The sequence below is a fragment of the Anabrus simplex genome, chromosome 2, assembly GCF_040414725.1.
Source record: "Anabrus simplex isolate iqAnaSimp1 chromosome 2, ASM4041472v1, whole genome shotgun sequence".
NCBI classification, from domain to species: domain Eukaryota; kingdom Metazoa; phylum Arthropoda; class Insecta; order Orthoptera; family Tettigoniidae; genus Anabrus; species Anabrus simplex.
The window spans coordinates 1,196,044,724-1,196,058,625 of NC_090266.1; the positions used below are offsets into that span (position 1 = coordinate 1,196,044,724).

Here is a 13,902-nt window from a genome sequence, read left to right on the forward strand (position 1 = left end):
AGCTCTACAATCTTTCTCCCAAAGTCAAAATACGTATGTATACGAAGTTAAATATCTTCTTTTTCAACTCGAGACGTCTGGCTTTTTTATAACGTTATTATGGATAAAAGGGCATAGTCAACACGTAGGTAACGATATAGCCGATTTAGCAGCCAAAGAAGCAAGTGCAGATACCGCTCATTTATTACAAATCAAAATTCCGGTCTCCGATTTCTTCCCACATATTAAACATGAAGCTCAGCTTGCATGGCACACACAATGGCGTTTATCAGCTGGTACGAAAGGACAATACTATTATCAATTGCAACCTAACATCCCAATACAACCGTGGTTTGCAAACGGTAAGTACACGCGACGTCACATTACTAACATCATTAGATTACGTTTTAATCACTCACTAACCCCTGTGTACCTACACCGTTTTAATATCACGAATGACTCAGCTTGTTCCTGTGGACATAATTATGGAGACAGTGACCATTTATTTTTCCAATGCCCCCAATACGCACGACACCAGGAAATTTTAATGCAGAAATTAATTAGATTACACGTACCTTTTCCTACTCGACTTTCAGTCTTGCTATCACAACCTTCGCCACACATCATCACTATTCTTAACGAGTATATTGACAACACTCAACTCAAATTGTAATTATGCTATTGAAATTCAGTTGTTTTTCCGGAATGCAGAGAAGTGGCACTTCTATACGTTCCTGGAGAGTGTATCACGACCCTTAGCGTTTCATTCTTGTTACATCCTAGTTAAGTGTTTTTAGTTTTGTTTTGCTAAAGGCCATTAGGATACCTGTGTATTCTAAAAGTTCATAAAGTGTGATATTTTGTATGGCTCTACTCACGAAGGACAGAATAGTGTTTTTTCCTATTACATATAACCAGTGGTTTAGTTGGACCGGAATGGGCCGGAACTCCGTTCCGGAAAATATTTTCCAGCATTAGAATGACGTAACATTTCTACATTCAGTGAGAAAATCTTATAATCTATACATAGGGCTGAAACCTCAGCAGACTAACATCGAACCTTACGGTTTTATGTTCATAAGATACGGTCGCTTTTACACTTCTGGGCGGTTTTCTGGTTCTCTAAGGTTGGCTACACTGCTATTGGATTTGGAGAGCGGGAAGTGAGCACAACAACTTTCTTCCACTCGTTATGTTTGTGTGAATCCAAGTTTTATTTTATGTTTTGCTCAATGTGTAGCAGATATTATGGGAACTCTCTGCAGTTAATGAATATCAGTAGCCCCGTAGTACCTTTGAAGTTTTCTAGTGGCTGTGAATGTGAGTTGTGAGTGTGACCATGAGTTTACTGAAATGGCTAGGTTAAAAAAAAGTGCTGGGGATGAAGATGAAGAATCAAAAATATTAAAAAGGTGTGTGATGGCTCAAGTAAAAACGAAACTGAATGGAGTTCCGAGAACATTAATTTCATTAAAGGCGTGAGTATAAAGACAGAGCCTGGGTTATATGTTGCTGAAACATGTGATGCAGATTCAAGGGATAATCTAGGATATGGTTCTACACCTTCTACCATCGACTGTGAAATTCAAGTACGCAACTACCGAATACAAGATTTTCCAGACTGTTGGAACGAGTCTCAGTACCGTTATTTTTTGTCAGAGAACAAGTAGTTATTTGCAGAAAATAAATATTTAGGCTGCAATATATGTAAAGAGGAAAGTAAATTAAGATTAGGAGTTTCTAAAGGGACAGGACTTAAGCTAATGAAAGTATGGGTAGATTGCAAGGTTCATCCCAACGGAAATAATATTCATCAACAACAAACAAGCCTTCAGAAAAAAATTTGAGCACAAAAATTCAGAATCTCACAAAAAAGCTATGTTACAAAAACCAGAACCTAATTAAGAAGATATTTGAAAGTTGCTTGGACACTATGAATGTCAAACACCTATACACCACCGTTCGAGTCTTTCGAACAGCATACTCAATTGCGAAAAGAAATGGACCCTTCGTAGACCTACAGTCTTATGTTAAACTTCAACAGTTAAATGGTTTAGATATGGGACCAGTTCTTCATACAAATTTTAGTTGTGCTAATATTATTGAACACATTTCACATAAAATAGCAAAATCTATAACAGAAAATCAGAGGAGAATCAGTATTATGATTGACGAATCAACAACAGTTAGTATAAAATCTCTTTTAGTATTATGTTTGAGTTGTGTTATTTCAGATAATTCTGAAGTTGTTCCCATTTTCTGCGACTTGATAGAACTTGAATCAACTATACCAGATATTATTACTCGAGAGATATTGAAGAATCTTTCTTCATATGGGATGAATTAAAACTTTCTGGCAGAACATTTAGTTGGTCTAGTATGTGATGAGGCCTTTGTGATGTTAGGTAGAAGAAATGGAGTTGGAGCACAGTTTTTAACGTTACTTCCAGATATAGTAATCTGGCACTGTTTAAACCATCGCTTGGAATTAGCCGCTTCTGATACAAGAAATGAAGTTACAGGTGTTAACCATTTCCATTCTTTCTTTGAAAAAATGGTATTCTTTATACAGCTTGTCTCCCAAAAATCAAAGGGTACTCAACATTTGTGCTTTTTCACTGGAACAAAGAGTTAATAAGATTGGGGAAACATTTACAATAAGATGGGTAGCATCAAGCCAGAGAACTGTAAATGCTGTCTGGGAAAACTATAGTGCACTAGTGAAACATTTTAGTGAGGCTAAAACTGACCACCAGAAAGACTCCAAAGAAAGAAAAAAATTCGAAGGTCTAGCAAATATGTTAACATGCGTAGAATTTCTAGAAAATATTGCAATTATGTATGATGCTCTTGTTGAGTTATCTGATTTGTCATTAGAGTTTGCAGAAAAGAGAGACAAGTCTGACAGAGGCTCAAGCGCACTATAAAAAAGTTTGAATCTATAGAGAATACTACAAGACAGTTCTTAAAGCAGCAGGAAACAAAAAGTTTAGAAACATAGGATTACGCGATTCTAAAAAAGTTGTAAAAATTGACAGAAAGCAGTTTTTTAGAATCTTGTGAACAATTTAAATAACAGGCCTATGGAAAATGTGTCCACATCATCTCATCTTGATTCCAGCTCTAGTCAGCAGAGACATGAGTGCATGACAAAAGTTATCAGTGATTCAAAGGTATTATAAAAAAATAATTGGCCCTCACCTTCTACTTTGGATATCTGCTATGGTGATGAGAGTGTTGGCAACCTTTGTGACTTTTTCTACATGACAGACAAGAGGAGGTACGTTAATGCTTTTAGAAAGTATGTCGAGACCAAGGAGCTGCTGCCTTTAATCAAGACTGTACAGACCATTCCCATCTCTTCAGCAGAAGCTGAAAGAGCTTTCAGTACCATGAATGAGATCCAGACCGAAAAGAGAAATAGGCTGCTAGTTGCAAGATCAAGCGGACGTATTTTCAAAAGCAGTGTTGGACCTCCTGTACATACTGTATATTTAACCCACAACCATATGTCCAGTCATAGCTACAAAAGAGGACACGTTCAGCTGATGAAACAACTTGTCGGAAACATGAGGCCGCTGATTTTGACACCCAATACGAGTCCATTTGGAAATTGCTGAATTTATAAGGTGAGTTCCTGTAAATATTTTGTTCCAACTAAATCACTGCATATAACCAAGTATACTTGTGTCTAAAATGGTTATTAATGATGTGAGTGTATCGTAAAGTGACTCAAGTGAAATATTAAGTAGGGCTTGTGACTGGGAGACAGCATACTTAATCCCAAACCAACCTCCTCAAGAAAGAAAGAAAGAAAGAAAGAAAGAATAGTTTGGCGCATGTTGTGAGATATCGTTACTTTGCGTGTTTACTTTCAAAATGCCGAGGATTAAAAAGTTCGGCAGAAGTAAGTGCCATGGGAATCAATATAAGAACAGGAAGACATGCTTGAATATTGAAGGTGTTGCTGTTGCGAGTAGTGAGTATTTACCCGCCACTCCCATAACCTCAAACAACAGTGACGCAAGCCCAAGTGGTACTCCTCCAAGTTTGTGTCGTAGAAAACTAGCCACTTCCGAAAGTGTATATAAAGAATATGACTCAGGTAGTGCATTTAGTGGTGTAAATATTGAGAAGATTTCAGTATGATACCAGGTTATAGATATTCAGCTCTTGTGTGCTGCTGTGAAATCTTTTGTGCAGTGTAAATATTGTAAAAATGTTGAGTGTGTGACAGTGTCTGAAAGGGCTTCATTGTGTAAGGGCCTAGCTTGCACCATGGTTCTTTCATGTGAAAGTTGTGGAGAAGAAACAGAGTTTTCCACATCAAAATATGTAAATGGTGCACATGAGGTGAACCTTCGATTTGTATATGGCCTCAGATCAATTGGTAAGGGCAAAGCAGGGGGTGACATGCTGTGTGCTGTTATGAATTTGCCTAGTCCTCCCACTAGATTCCATAGATTCACGAACGTTATTAGTAAGGCAGTAGAGGAAGTCAGTGGACACACCCTGAAGGAAGCCACTCAGGAGGCAGTATTAGAAAATGAGGGTGTTAGTGACATAGCTGTTGCTCTTGATGGTAGCTGGCAAAAGCGAGGCCACACCAGTCAGAATGGTGTGGTTACTGTTACTAGTGTCGATACTGGTAAAGTAATTGATGTGGAGTGCCTCAGTAAACACTGCCATACATGCAAATTGAAAACTGAGCATGTTTGTATGACAAATTATGCTGGGTCTAGTGGGGGCATGGAAGCTGAGGGTGCATCAAGGATTTTTAAGAGGTCAGTTGCTACAAGGGGTGTGAGGTATGTGCAGTTTTTGGGAGATGGAGACAGTAAAGTCTTCAACAGAGTACTGTCTGAAAAACCATATGGTGAAAGTGTAGCAATTACTAAGTTGGAATGTGTAGGTCATGTTCACAAGAGGATGGGTTCAAGAATGCGGAGGTTAGTCCATGACATGAAAGGGAAGACATTACAGGATGGTGGGGCACTTGGGGGTAGAAACAGACTCACTTCTTCTGAAATAGACAGGCTACAAAATTACTACGGCAAAGCTATAAGAGAGAATATTGGTGACTTGAAGAAAATGAGGGAGGCTGTGTGGGCAACTTTTCTTCATAAGATTTCTACTGATGAGAAGCCCCAACATGGTCTATGCGGTTCTTGGTGCAAGTATAATAAAGACAAAGAAACCTACAAACACCATGAACTTCCTGAAGAAGTGATGCTTATGATTAAGCCCATATATAAAGATCTTGCCCACCCCGATTTATTGAAGAAATGTTTACACGGGAAAACCCAAAATGTAAACGAGTCTTTTAATAGTGTTATTTGGAGCCGTGTACCCAAAAATATTTTTGTTGGATATAAAACCTTAAAATTAGGAGTACATGATGCTGTATTATCATTTAATATGATCAGAAAGATGGATACTGACATTCTGCGAGTCAGAGCGTGGAATGTTAGAAGTTTGAATCGTTGTGGTAGGTTAGAGAATCTGAAGAGGGAAATGGATAGGCTAAAGTTAGATGTAGTTGGTATAAGTGAAGTACGTTGGCAGGAAGAAAAAGATTTTTGGTCAGGCCACTACCGAATTATCAACACAAAATCAAACAGGGGAAATGCAGGAGTTGGTTTAATCATGAATAAGAAAATAGGGCAGCGGGTAAGCTATTACGACCAGAATAGTGAAAGAATTATTGTCGTCAAGATAGACACCAAACCAATGCCCACCACAATAGTGCAGGTCTATATGCCTACTAGTTCAGCGGATGATGAAGAAATCGAAAGAATATATGAGGAGATAGAAGATTTAATACAATATGTAAAAGGTGACGAGAATCTAATTGTGATGGGAGACTGGAATGCAGTGGTAGGCCAAGGAAGAGAAGGTAATACAGTAGGAGAATTTGGATTGGGACAAAGGAACGAAAGAGGAAGTCGGCTGGTTGAATTCTGCACTGATCATAATTTAGTCCTTGCCAATACTTGGTTCAAACACCACAAACGACGGCTGTATACGTGGACGAGACCTGGAGACACTGGAAGGTATCAAATAGACTTCATTATGATTAGGCAGAGATTCAAAAACCAGGTGTTGGATTGCAAAACTTTCCCAGGAGCAGACGTGGACTCTGACCACAATTTGTTGGTCATGAAATGCCATCTGAAGTTGAAGAAATTGAAGAAAGGAAAGAATGCAAAAAGATGGGATCTAGACAAGTTGAAAGAAAAGAGTGTGAGGGATTGTTTCAAGGAACATGTTGCACAAGGACTAAACAAAAAAGCTGAAGGAAACACTATAGAGGATGAGTGGAGAGTCATGAAAAATGAAGTCAGTAGGGCTGCTGAAGAAATGTTAGGAAGGAAGAAAAGATCAACTAAGAATCAGTGGATAACTCAGGAGATACTAGATCTGATTGATGAACGACGAAAATACAAGAATGCTAGAAATGAAGAGGGCAGAAAAGAATACAGGCGATTAAAGAATCAAGTGGATAGAAAGTGCAAGGTAGCTAAGGAAGAATGGCTGAAGGAGAAGTGCAAGGATGTCGAAGGTTGTATGGTCCTGGGAAAGGTAGATGCTGCATACAGGAAAATCAAGGAAACCTTTGAAGAAAGGAAATCTAGGTGTATGAATATTAAGAGCTGAGATGGAGAGCCACTTCTAGGGAAAGAAGACAAAGCAGAAAGATGGCAGGAGCGTATCCAACAGTTGTATCAAGGTAAAGATGTAGATAATTTGGTTCTGGAACATGAAGATGCTGTTGATGCTGATGAAATGGGAGACCCAATTTTGAGGTCAGAGTTTGACAGAGCTGTGAGTGACCTCAGTAGGAACAAGGCACCTGGAATTGATGACATTCCCTCTGAATTACTGACTGCCTTAGGAGAAACCAGCATGGCAAGGTTATTTCATTTAGTGTGCAAGATGTATGAGACAGGAGAAGTCCCATCCGATTTTCAGAAGAATGTTGTTATACCTATTCCCAAGAAAGCCGGTGCTGACAGGTGTGAAAACTACCGCACTATTAGTTTAGTATCTCATGCCTGCAAAATTTTAACACCTATTATTTACAGAAGAATGGAAAAACAAGTTGAAGCTGAGTTGGGAGAAGATCAATTTGGCTTCAGAAGAAATGTAGGAACACGTGAAGCAATCCTGACTTTACGTTTGATCTTAGAGGATCGAATCAAGAAGGACAAGCCCACGTACATGGCATTCGTAGATCTAGAAAAGGCATTCGATAATGTTGATTGGACCAAGCTATTTATGATTCTGAAGATGATAGGGATCAGATACCGAGAACGAAGAATTATCTACAATCTGTATAAAAATCAGTCTGCAGTGATAAGAATCGAGGGCTTTGAAAAAGAAGAAGCAATCCAGAAAGGAGTGAGGCAAGACTGCAGTTTGCCCCTCTCCTTTTCAATGTTTACATAGAACAGGCAGTAAAGGAAATCAAAGAGAAATTTGGAAAGGGAATCACAGTCCAAGGAGAGGAAATCAAAACCTTGAGATTTGCCGATGATATTGTTATTTTATCTGAGACTGCAGAAGATCTCGAGAAGTTGCTGAATGGTATGGGTGAAGTCTTGGGTAAGGAGTACAAGATGAAAATAAATAAGTCCAAAACAAAAGTAATGGAGTGCAGTCGAACGAAGGCAGGTGATGTAGAAAATATTAGATTAGGAAATGAAGTCTTAAAGGAAGTAGATGAATATTGTTACTTGGGTAGTAAAATAACTAACGATGGCAGAAGTAAGGAGGACATAAAATGCAGACTAGCACAAGCAAGGAAGAGCTTTCTTAAGAAAAGAAATTTGCTCACTTCAAACATTGATATCGGTATTAGAAAGATGTTTTTGAAGACTTTCGTGTGGAGCGTGGCATTGTATGGAAGTGAAACATGGACGATAACTAGCTCAGAAAGAAAGAGAATAGAACCTTTTGAAATGTGGTGTTACAGAAGAATGCTGAAGGTGAGATGGATAGATCGAATCACGAATGAAGAGATACTGAATCGAATTGGTGAGAGGAGATCGATTTGGCTAAATTTGACGAGAAGAAGAGATAGAATGATAGGACACATCTTAAGACACCCAGGTCTTGTTCAGTTTGTTTTTGAAGGAAGTGTAGGTGGTAAGAACGGTAGGGGTAGACCAAGGTATGAATATGACAAGCAGATTAGAGCAGATGTAGGATGCAATAGTTACGTAGAAATGAAAAGGTTAGCACAGGATAGGGTGGCATAGAGGGTTGCATCAAACCAGTCTATGGACTGATGACTCAAACACACATGAGAAATTCAGGCAGAATTAAGGTACTAGAACAGCTGGGGATCCTAACAGGGTGGAATTCACTCAGTGCGTTTCAAGCTTTTGTTGTTCGTCGTATCAAAATGGAGGATAAAAAACTGTTTATAGTGGAATCCAACATAAGGAAGTCAAGAGGAGCAATGAAAAGGAGTCTGGAGGACAAGGAGGATGAGGAATATGCAGCAGGAGGGTTCTAGACTACCTCTCAAGTAAGATTTATATAAGCTAAACTTTAAAGTTAATTTTCTCTGCTTTTGTTTTTTTCTTCATATAGGTACGCTCAGTCAAAAAACTATAAAAGGTAGAAATCTGAAATAATTATCAGTTATACTTCCATATCTTCTCTCTATAAAGCTGCCAGTTTATTTTAGATATGTTCATATATGAGACCAGGAAAATAATTATTCTTCAAATTTTTCATGAAAATTTTTGAAGTTTGGAAAAAAATTCCCAAAAAATATCTATGCATCAAATCCTAAAACTAAACTGAGCATTGTAAAGTACAAAGTTCATACAATAACACTACAAAGTTTCAGAGCTGTAGGACAAAGGATCTTTAACCTGAGCGTACCTAAAAATGGAGAAATTACCATTGTCAGCATAGGCAGAGGTTAATACGGGAAAAGGTAAAGGCAGAGTAAAGAAGGTCTTGGCTTTTATATACTTTCACCCCAAGAGCTTCTTATGTGCTAATAACAAATTCTTTGAGGATTTACTATTAGAAATTAGTATCATAAGGGGGAAATTTGAAGAAGAGAGAATGTTACTATTTGGTGACTGGAATGCTAGGATTGGGGAGCAGTGCCCAATGTTTAGTAAAGAGGATGAGATAAAGATAAGGGGAGAAAGATGAAGTAAATATAAAACAAGAAATAGTTATGAAGCAAAACTTTTGGAATTATGTGAAGCAGGTAAATTCTACATTGTGAACCATTGCTGGGAGGGGGATAGGGAATGAAAACTGACATATAGTCAGCCCGTTCTCAATCTCCTCCACTAGTTCACTAATCTCTTCCTTAACCCTTTATAGAGCAGGATTTTTTTTTGTTGGTTATGGGTATACTTTTATGTTTCTCATAATCCTGACTTGCAAATGAATAGGTTAGGACAGTTTTAAGGCAATTTGCTCTTAAATTTGTTATATATGAATAAAAACAGGGAGGAAACTTTATTGATTTAGTAATTAGCTCGGAAGATATGCTAGGGCACATTAAAAGTATGGAGGTAGGTGATTGGGTTAAATCCCATCATTCACCTGTCTGGGTACTGATAGAAAGAAGTGCAGAAGAGGTAAGGAATGGAAAGATAAAGAGGGGAATCAAGAAGGGAAGAAGTTACATTAAATAAAAATGGACAGATAATGCAAAATGGGAATTGGATGCCCTTTTAGAAAACTAGTTACAACTAATAAGGGGTGGTTAAGAAGTTGCTTTGAGGGAAGACTATATTGACAGAGCATTGGAATTAATTGAATACCCAATTAAAAGGGTAGCTCAGATAGACAGAGGTAGGAGAAATAAGAAAAGGGAGGAAGGGTGGTATAACAATGGAGTGTTAGGAATTAAGAAAAATGTTATGAAATTGCTAAAATAATTTAGAAAAAATGGAGGAAATATGGAAAGAGAAGTTTTCTGTAAATTAAGGAAAGAATATAAACATAAAATTGTGGAGAGGAAGAAACTACAGATAAAGGAACAGAGTTAATAAATAGGGAGTGTAGGATGAATCAACCTGAGAGGGTATGGGATAGAGTAAACAGGATTAATAAGGGAGTAAAGAGGTTTGTTAAAACGAGCATTGAATATGACCAGTGGGTGATCTACTTCTGCAAATTATTATGAGGGAAGGATAATTGAAATTATAGAAAAGGGGAGAGACTTTCATTGGAGAGATATAGAGGTAACGAAATATGAACTCGATAAAGAAATTGCGAAATAGGAATTACTTGAGGTGGTAGGTATACTAAAGGATAGATCGGAATGGTATTAACAACCAGTCTTGTAAAGAGATAGGTAAATATGGACAGACGATAGAGGACATAGTAAAATTATTTAATAAAATATTCAAAAGTGGTAAATTTCCAAAAGAGTGGGGAAACAGGAATTATATGCCCGATTTACAAGAAGAAGAATAAAAATCTCCCAAGTAATTATAGAGGGATAACTCTATTGGACTCATTAAGTAAGATTTACACATGTGTATTAGCAAATAGATTAAGGGATCGGACAGAAGAGAATTCGCTATTGTAAATTTTTCAGGGAGGTTTTAGGAAGGGCAGGAGGACACCAGGCAATATAATGACAGTGAAGATGATACTAGAAAAATGTCTGAAGAGGGAAGGAGGCAAAGTACACTTAGCTGCCATACACTTTGCAAAAGCTGTGATACTCGAAGTAGAAAGGCATAAATAGAAAAAGTAGGAAGGCTGGGGGTATCAAGGAAAATCATCAGAGCAGTTGAAGCGATACATCAGAATGTTTATTGTTGTAATTGCACAGGGTAGTATAATCGGTCCGTTACTTTTCTTAATATACGCAGATGATTTAGGGAACAATATAACATCAAAAATAAGATTGTATGCAGATGACATAATTGTTTATAGGGAAATAAATAACATTGAGGATTGTTCAGAATTACAAAGGGACCTTGAGAGTATCCAACAATGGGTTGAAGAAAATAATATGAAGGTTAATGGAGGCAAATCAACTGTTACAACATTTTCAAACAGGAGCTTTAAAACTGAATTTGAATATACTTTGGATGAGGTAGTTATCCCAAAAGATGGCAAATGCAAATACTTAGGTGTGAGATTTGAAAGTAATTTGCACTGGAAGGGTCATGTTGATGACATTGTTGGGAAACATACAGGTCGTTAAATGTCGTAATGAGGCGACTTAAAGGATGCAACAAAGAATTAAAAGAAAAAAGTTACTTAAGTATGGTTCGTCCATTATTGGAATATGCAAACAGTGTTTGGGATTCTCACTAAGAATACCTAATAAAAGAAATAGATACTGTGCAGAGGAAAGTAGCAAGATTTGTAACAGAGGATTTCAGGAGAAAAAGTTGTGTATCAGAAATGTTAGAGGAACTTGGGTGGGAAACTTTAAGTAAGAGAAGGGAGAAAACTGGACTTATAGGATTATATAGAGCCTATACAGGATAAGAAGCATGGGGAGATATCCGTGAGAGGCTTCGGTTGGAAAATAATTATATTGGCAGGGCTGACCACAAGTATAAAATTAGAAGGGATTTTAGCAGAAGTGATTGGGGTAAATTTTCATTCACTGGGAAGTGCGTGAAGGAATGGAACAGTTTACCATGGGTAGTGTTTGATCCTTTTCCAAAATCTGTACAGATATTCAAGAAGAGAACAAACAGCAACAGAGAAAATAAATTAAAGGTTAGAGGGCATTCGACCAGTGCAGGTTATTGTAAATAAAAAAATGTGTGTGAATAAATTAATTCCATCACCTGGTCTATGGAGTTTGGACAGCCGAAGTAGGAGACTGCCTGTAGGGGTGAAGTACAGTGGGGACTTACGAGGGCCCTGGGACCGCTATGGTAGCTGTGAAGGCCCTTCAGGTACTCTGAAAAGTGGTGGCAAAAGGGGCTCTGGTTAAGACGCAGCAGGTCGTTATGCTACTTAGGTTCCAAAATGGGTAAAAAAAATAAATAAGTAAATAAATGCAATGTAAATTTTAATCTTATACCAGTTGTATAGTATTGCATGAAGTAATTCCACATACTGTATATGAGTTGACTATGTTTGTAAGAGATATTATAAGTAGAATTTTGTAAACAATATGAATTTATTAAGGATGAGCTGTGTGTTTAATAGAAAAAATTGTTAGCATAAATTGTATAATATTGTATTCTAGGAAAATTTTCTTCTTCTCTTGTTAATTTAAAATTTAGTGCTTGACAATAATGTATTTTAGTGTACCATTTGCCACTGAGGTTAGACACCTCATTTGCAAATAAAGAGATTTTGATTTTGATTTGATTTGACATGGATCTTATATCTTAACCAGCGAAAATAATTTAGCAATTAAAAAAAGAAGAAAGAATAGTGCTTGCCAAGTTGTCCAGTTACATGGAATGTCGAGTTAGCGGGATTCTGTCATATTATGTCATCACAGAGTAGGTTGGGATAGTTGTACTAGAGTCTAAGAAAAGGGCATCCATTAGGTGATATAATTTAAGAAAATCTTTTGTGCATACCTTTGATAAAAACAGAATCTTAGAAACTGACCAGTAGCGCAATTTAAGCCATGGTGTAATGAAAAGGAGTTTCTGGCTTAGAAGAAATGTTTTTATTTACATATATTTATTTTATTAAACTTATCAGTAAATTAATTCTTGTTCCAGCTGTGGACCCATTTTTGGTGCTGGTGCTGATCTTCTTATAGCCAGCAACTGCAACACCAATATGGATAGTTACTCAAACCTGCCACACTCCTACGATGGTGATAATGCTTCTTGTACCATATTGATGAGTGACTACAACTTCTCAGTGATAGACTATGAAGTGTTTACTCCAATAGGCAAATGATAATTGCACCAGTTGCACTTGCAGAATGGAATCAAAGGTGGATTTATGCAGTGAATTTTGATGAGTTTGTTGGGACATATTTCTTCATTATTAAAGAATGAATGGACATTGTTACAAAATTAAAAGTGCAGTGAGATCATTGTCATTTACAAGTTAAAGACTTCATGACAGTGCAGTATTTATTGCTCAATTCCCAACTTTTTTTTTTCCAAAGAGGTGGGTGTTTTGAACCCGTCAAATCTTACAATGTGTTAACCTGTGAGGTGTACACTTGTGATTTTTTTTTTTTTTTTTTTTTGACTGATGTAATATACAAATAGAACTCACAAGTCAAGATACTTTAATTAATGAAGATTTGTTTCTATGAAACTATTGCAGCATATGTTAATGATAAAGAAATTTGTTGTAGAATTGATCACTCCTTATTTTTTTTTCTAATAAAACTGGATGATTGTTATGTATGAAACTCATCTTCCTGGTTTCAAAAATTTTTCACTCACCTCTTGATTATTGAATTATTTCTTCCATTCTTGGTGTTTATTTAGAGCTTGGATTTTTGCCTATTTGCTTGTTTAATCTCCATATGTGAATGTGTAAGTTTTTTTTATTTTGAACTTTTGTGCCTGAATTTTAGGAAACAACAACAACAAACTTTCAGTGACCCTTCTGCTACTGTCAGTCTTAAAAAGAACTGGAGTACCAGAATTTCCTCTCAAAACTTGTGCAAGTAAATTACTTACACATGTCTCTAACATTTAAGCATCTTTAAATGTTAACAACCGGGCGAGTTGGCCGTGCGCGTAGAGGTGCACGGCTGTGAGCTTGCATCCGGGAGATAGTAGGTTCGAATCCCACTATCGGCAGCCCTGAAGATGGTTTTCCATGGTTTCCCATTTTCACACCAGGCAAATGCTGGGGCTGTACCTTAACCAAGGCCACGGCTGCTTCCTTCCAACTCCTAGGCCTTTCCCATCCCATAGTCGCCATAAGACCTATCTGTGTCGGTGCGACGTAAAGCCCCTAGCAAAAAAAAAAATTGTTAAC

The 13,902-nt window shown here is 37.3% G+C and overlaps 1 protein-coding gene across 1 annotated transcript in view; it reads left to right on the plus strand.

The window, feature by feature from the left end:
* The window catches only part of LOC136863405 (serine-enriched protein), a 274,549-nt gene extending 261,250 nt beyond the window's left edge, over window positions 1–13,299 (plus strand). Inside the window, exon 10 of the mRNA XM_067139816.2 lies at window positions 12,675–13,299. Within this exon, the coding sequence (XP_066995917.1) occupies window positions 12,675–12,858 (184 nt within the window). The 3' untranslated portion in view covers window positions 12,859–13,299. The remainder of the gene's footprint in view (window positions 1–12,674) is intronic.
* Window positions 13,300–13,902: the final 603 nt, after the last annotated feature.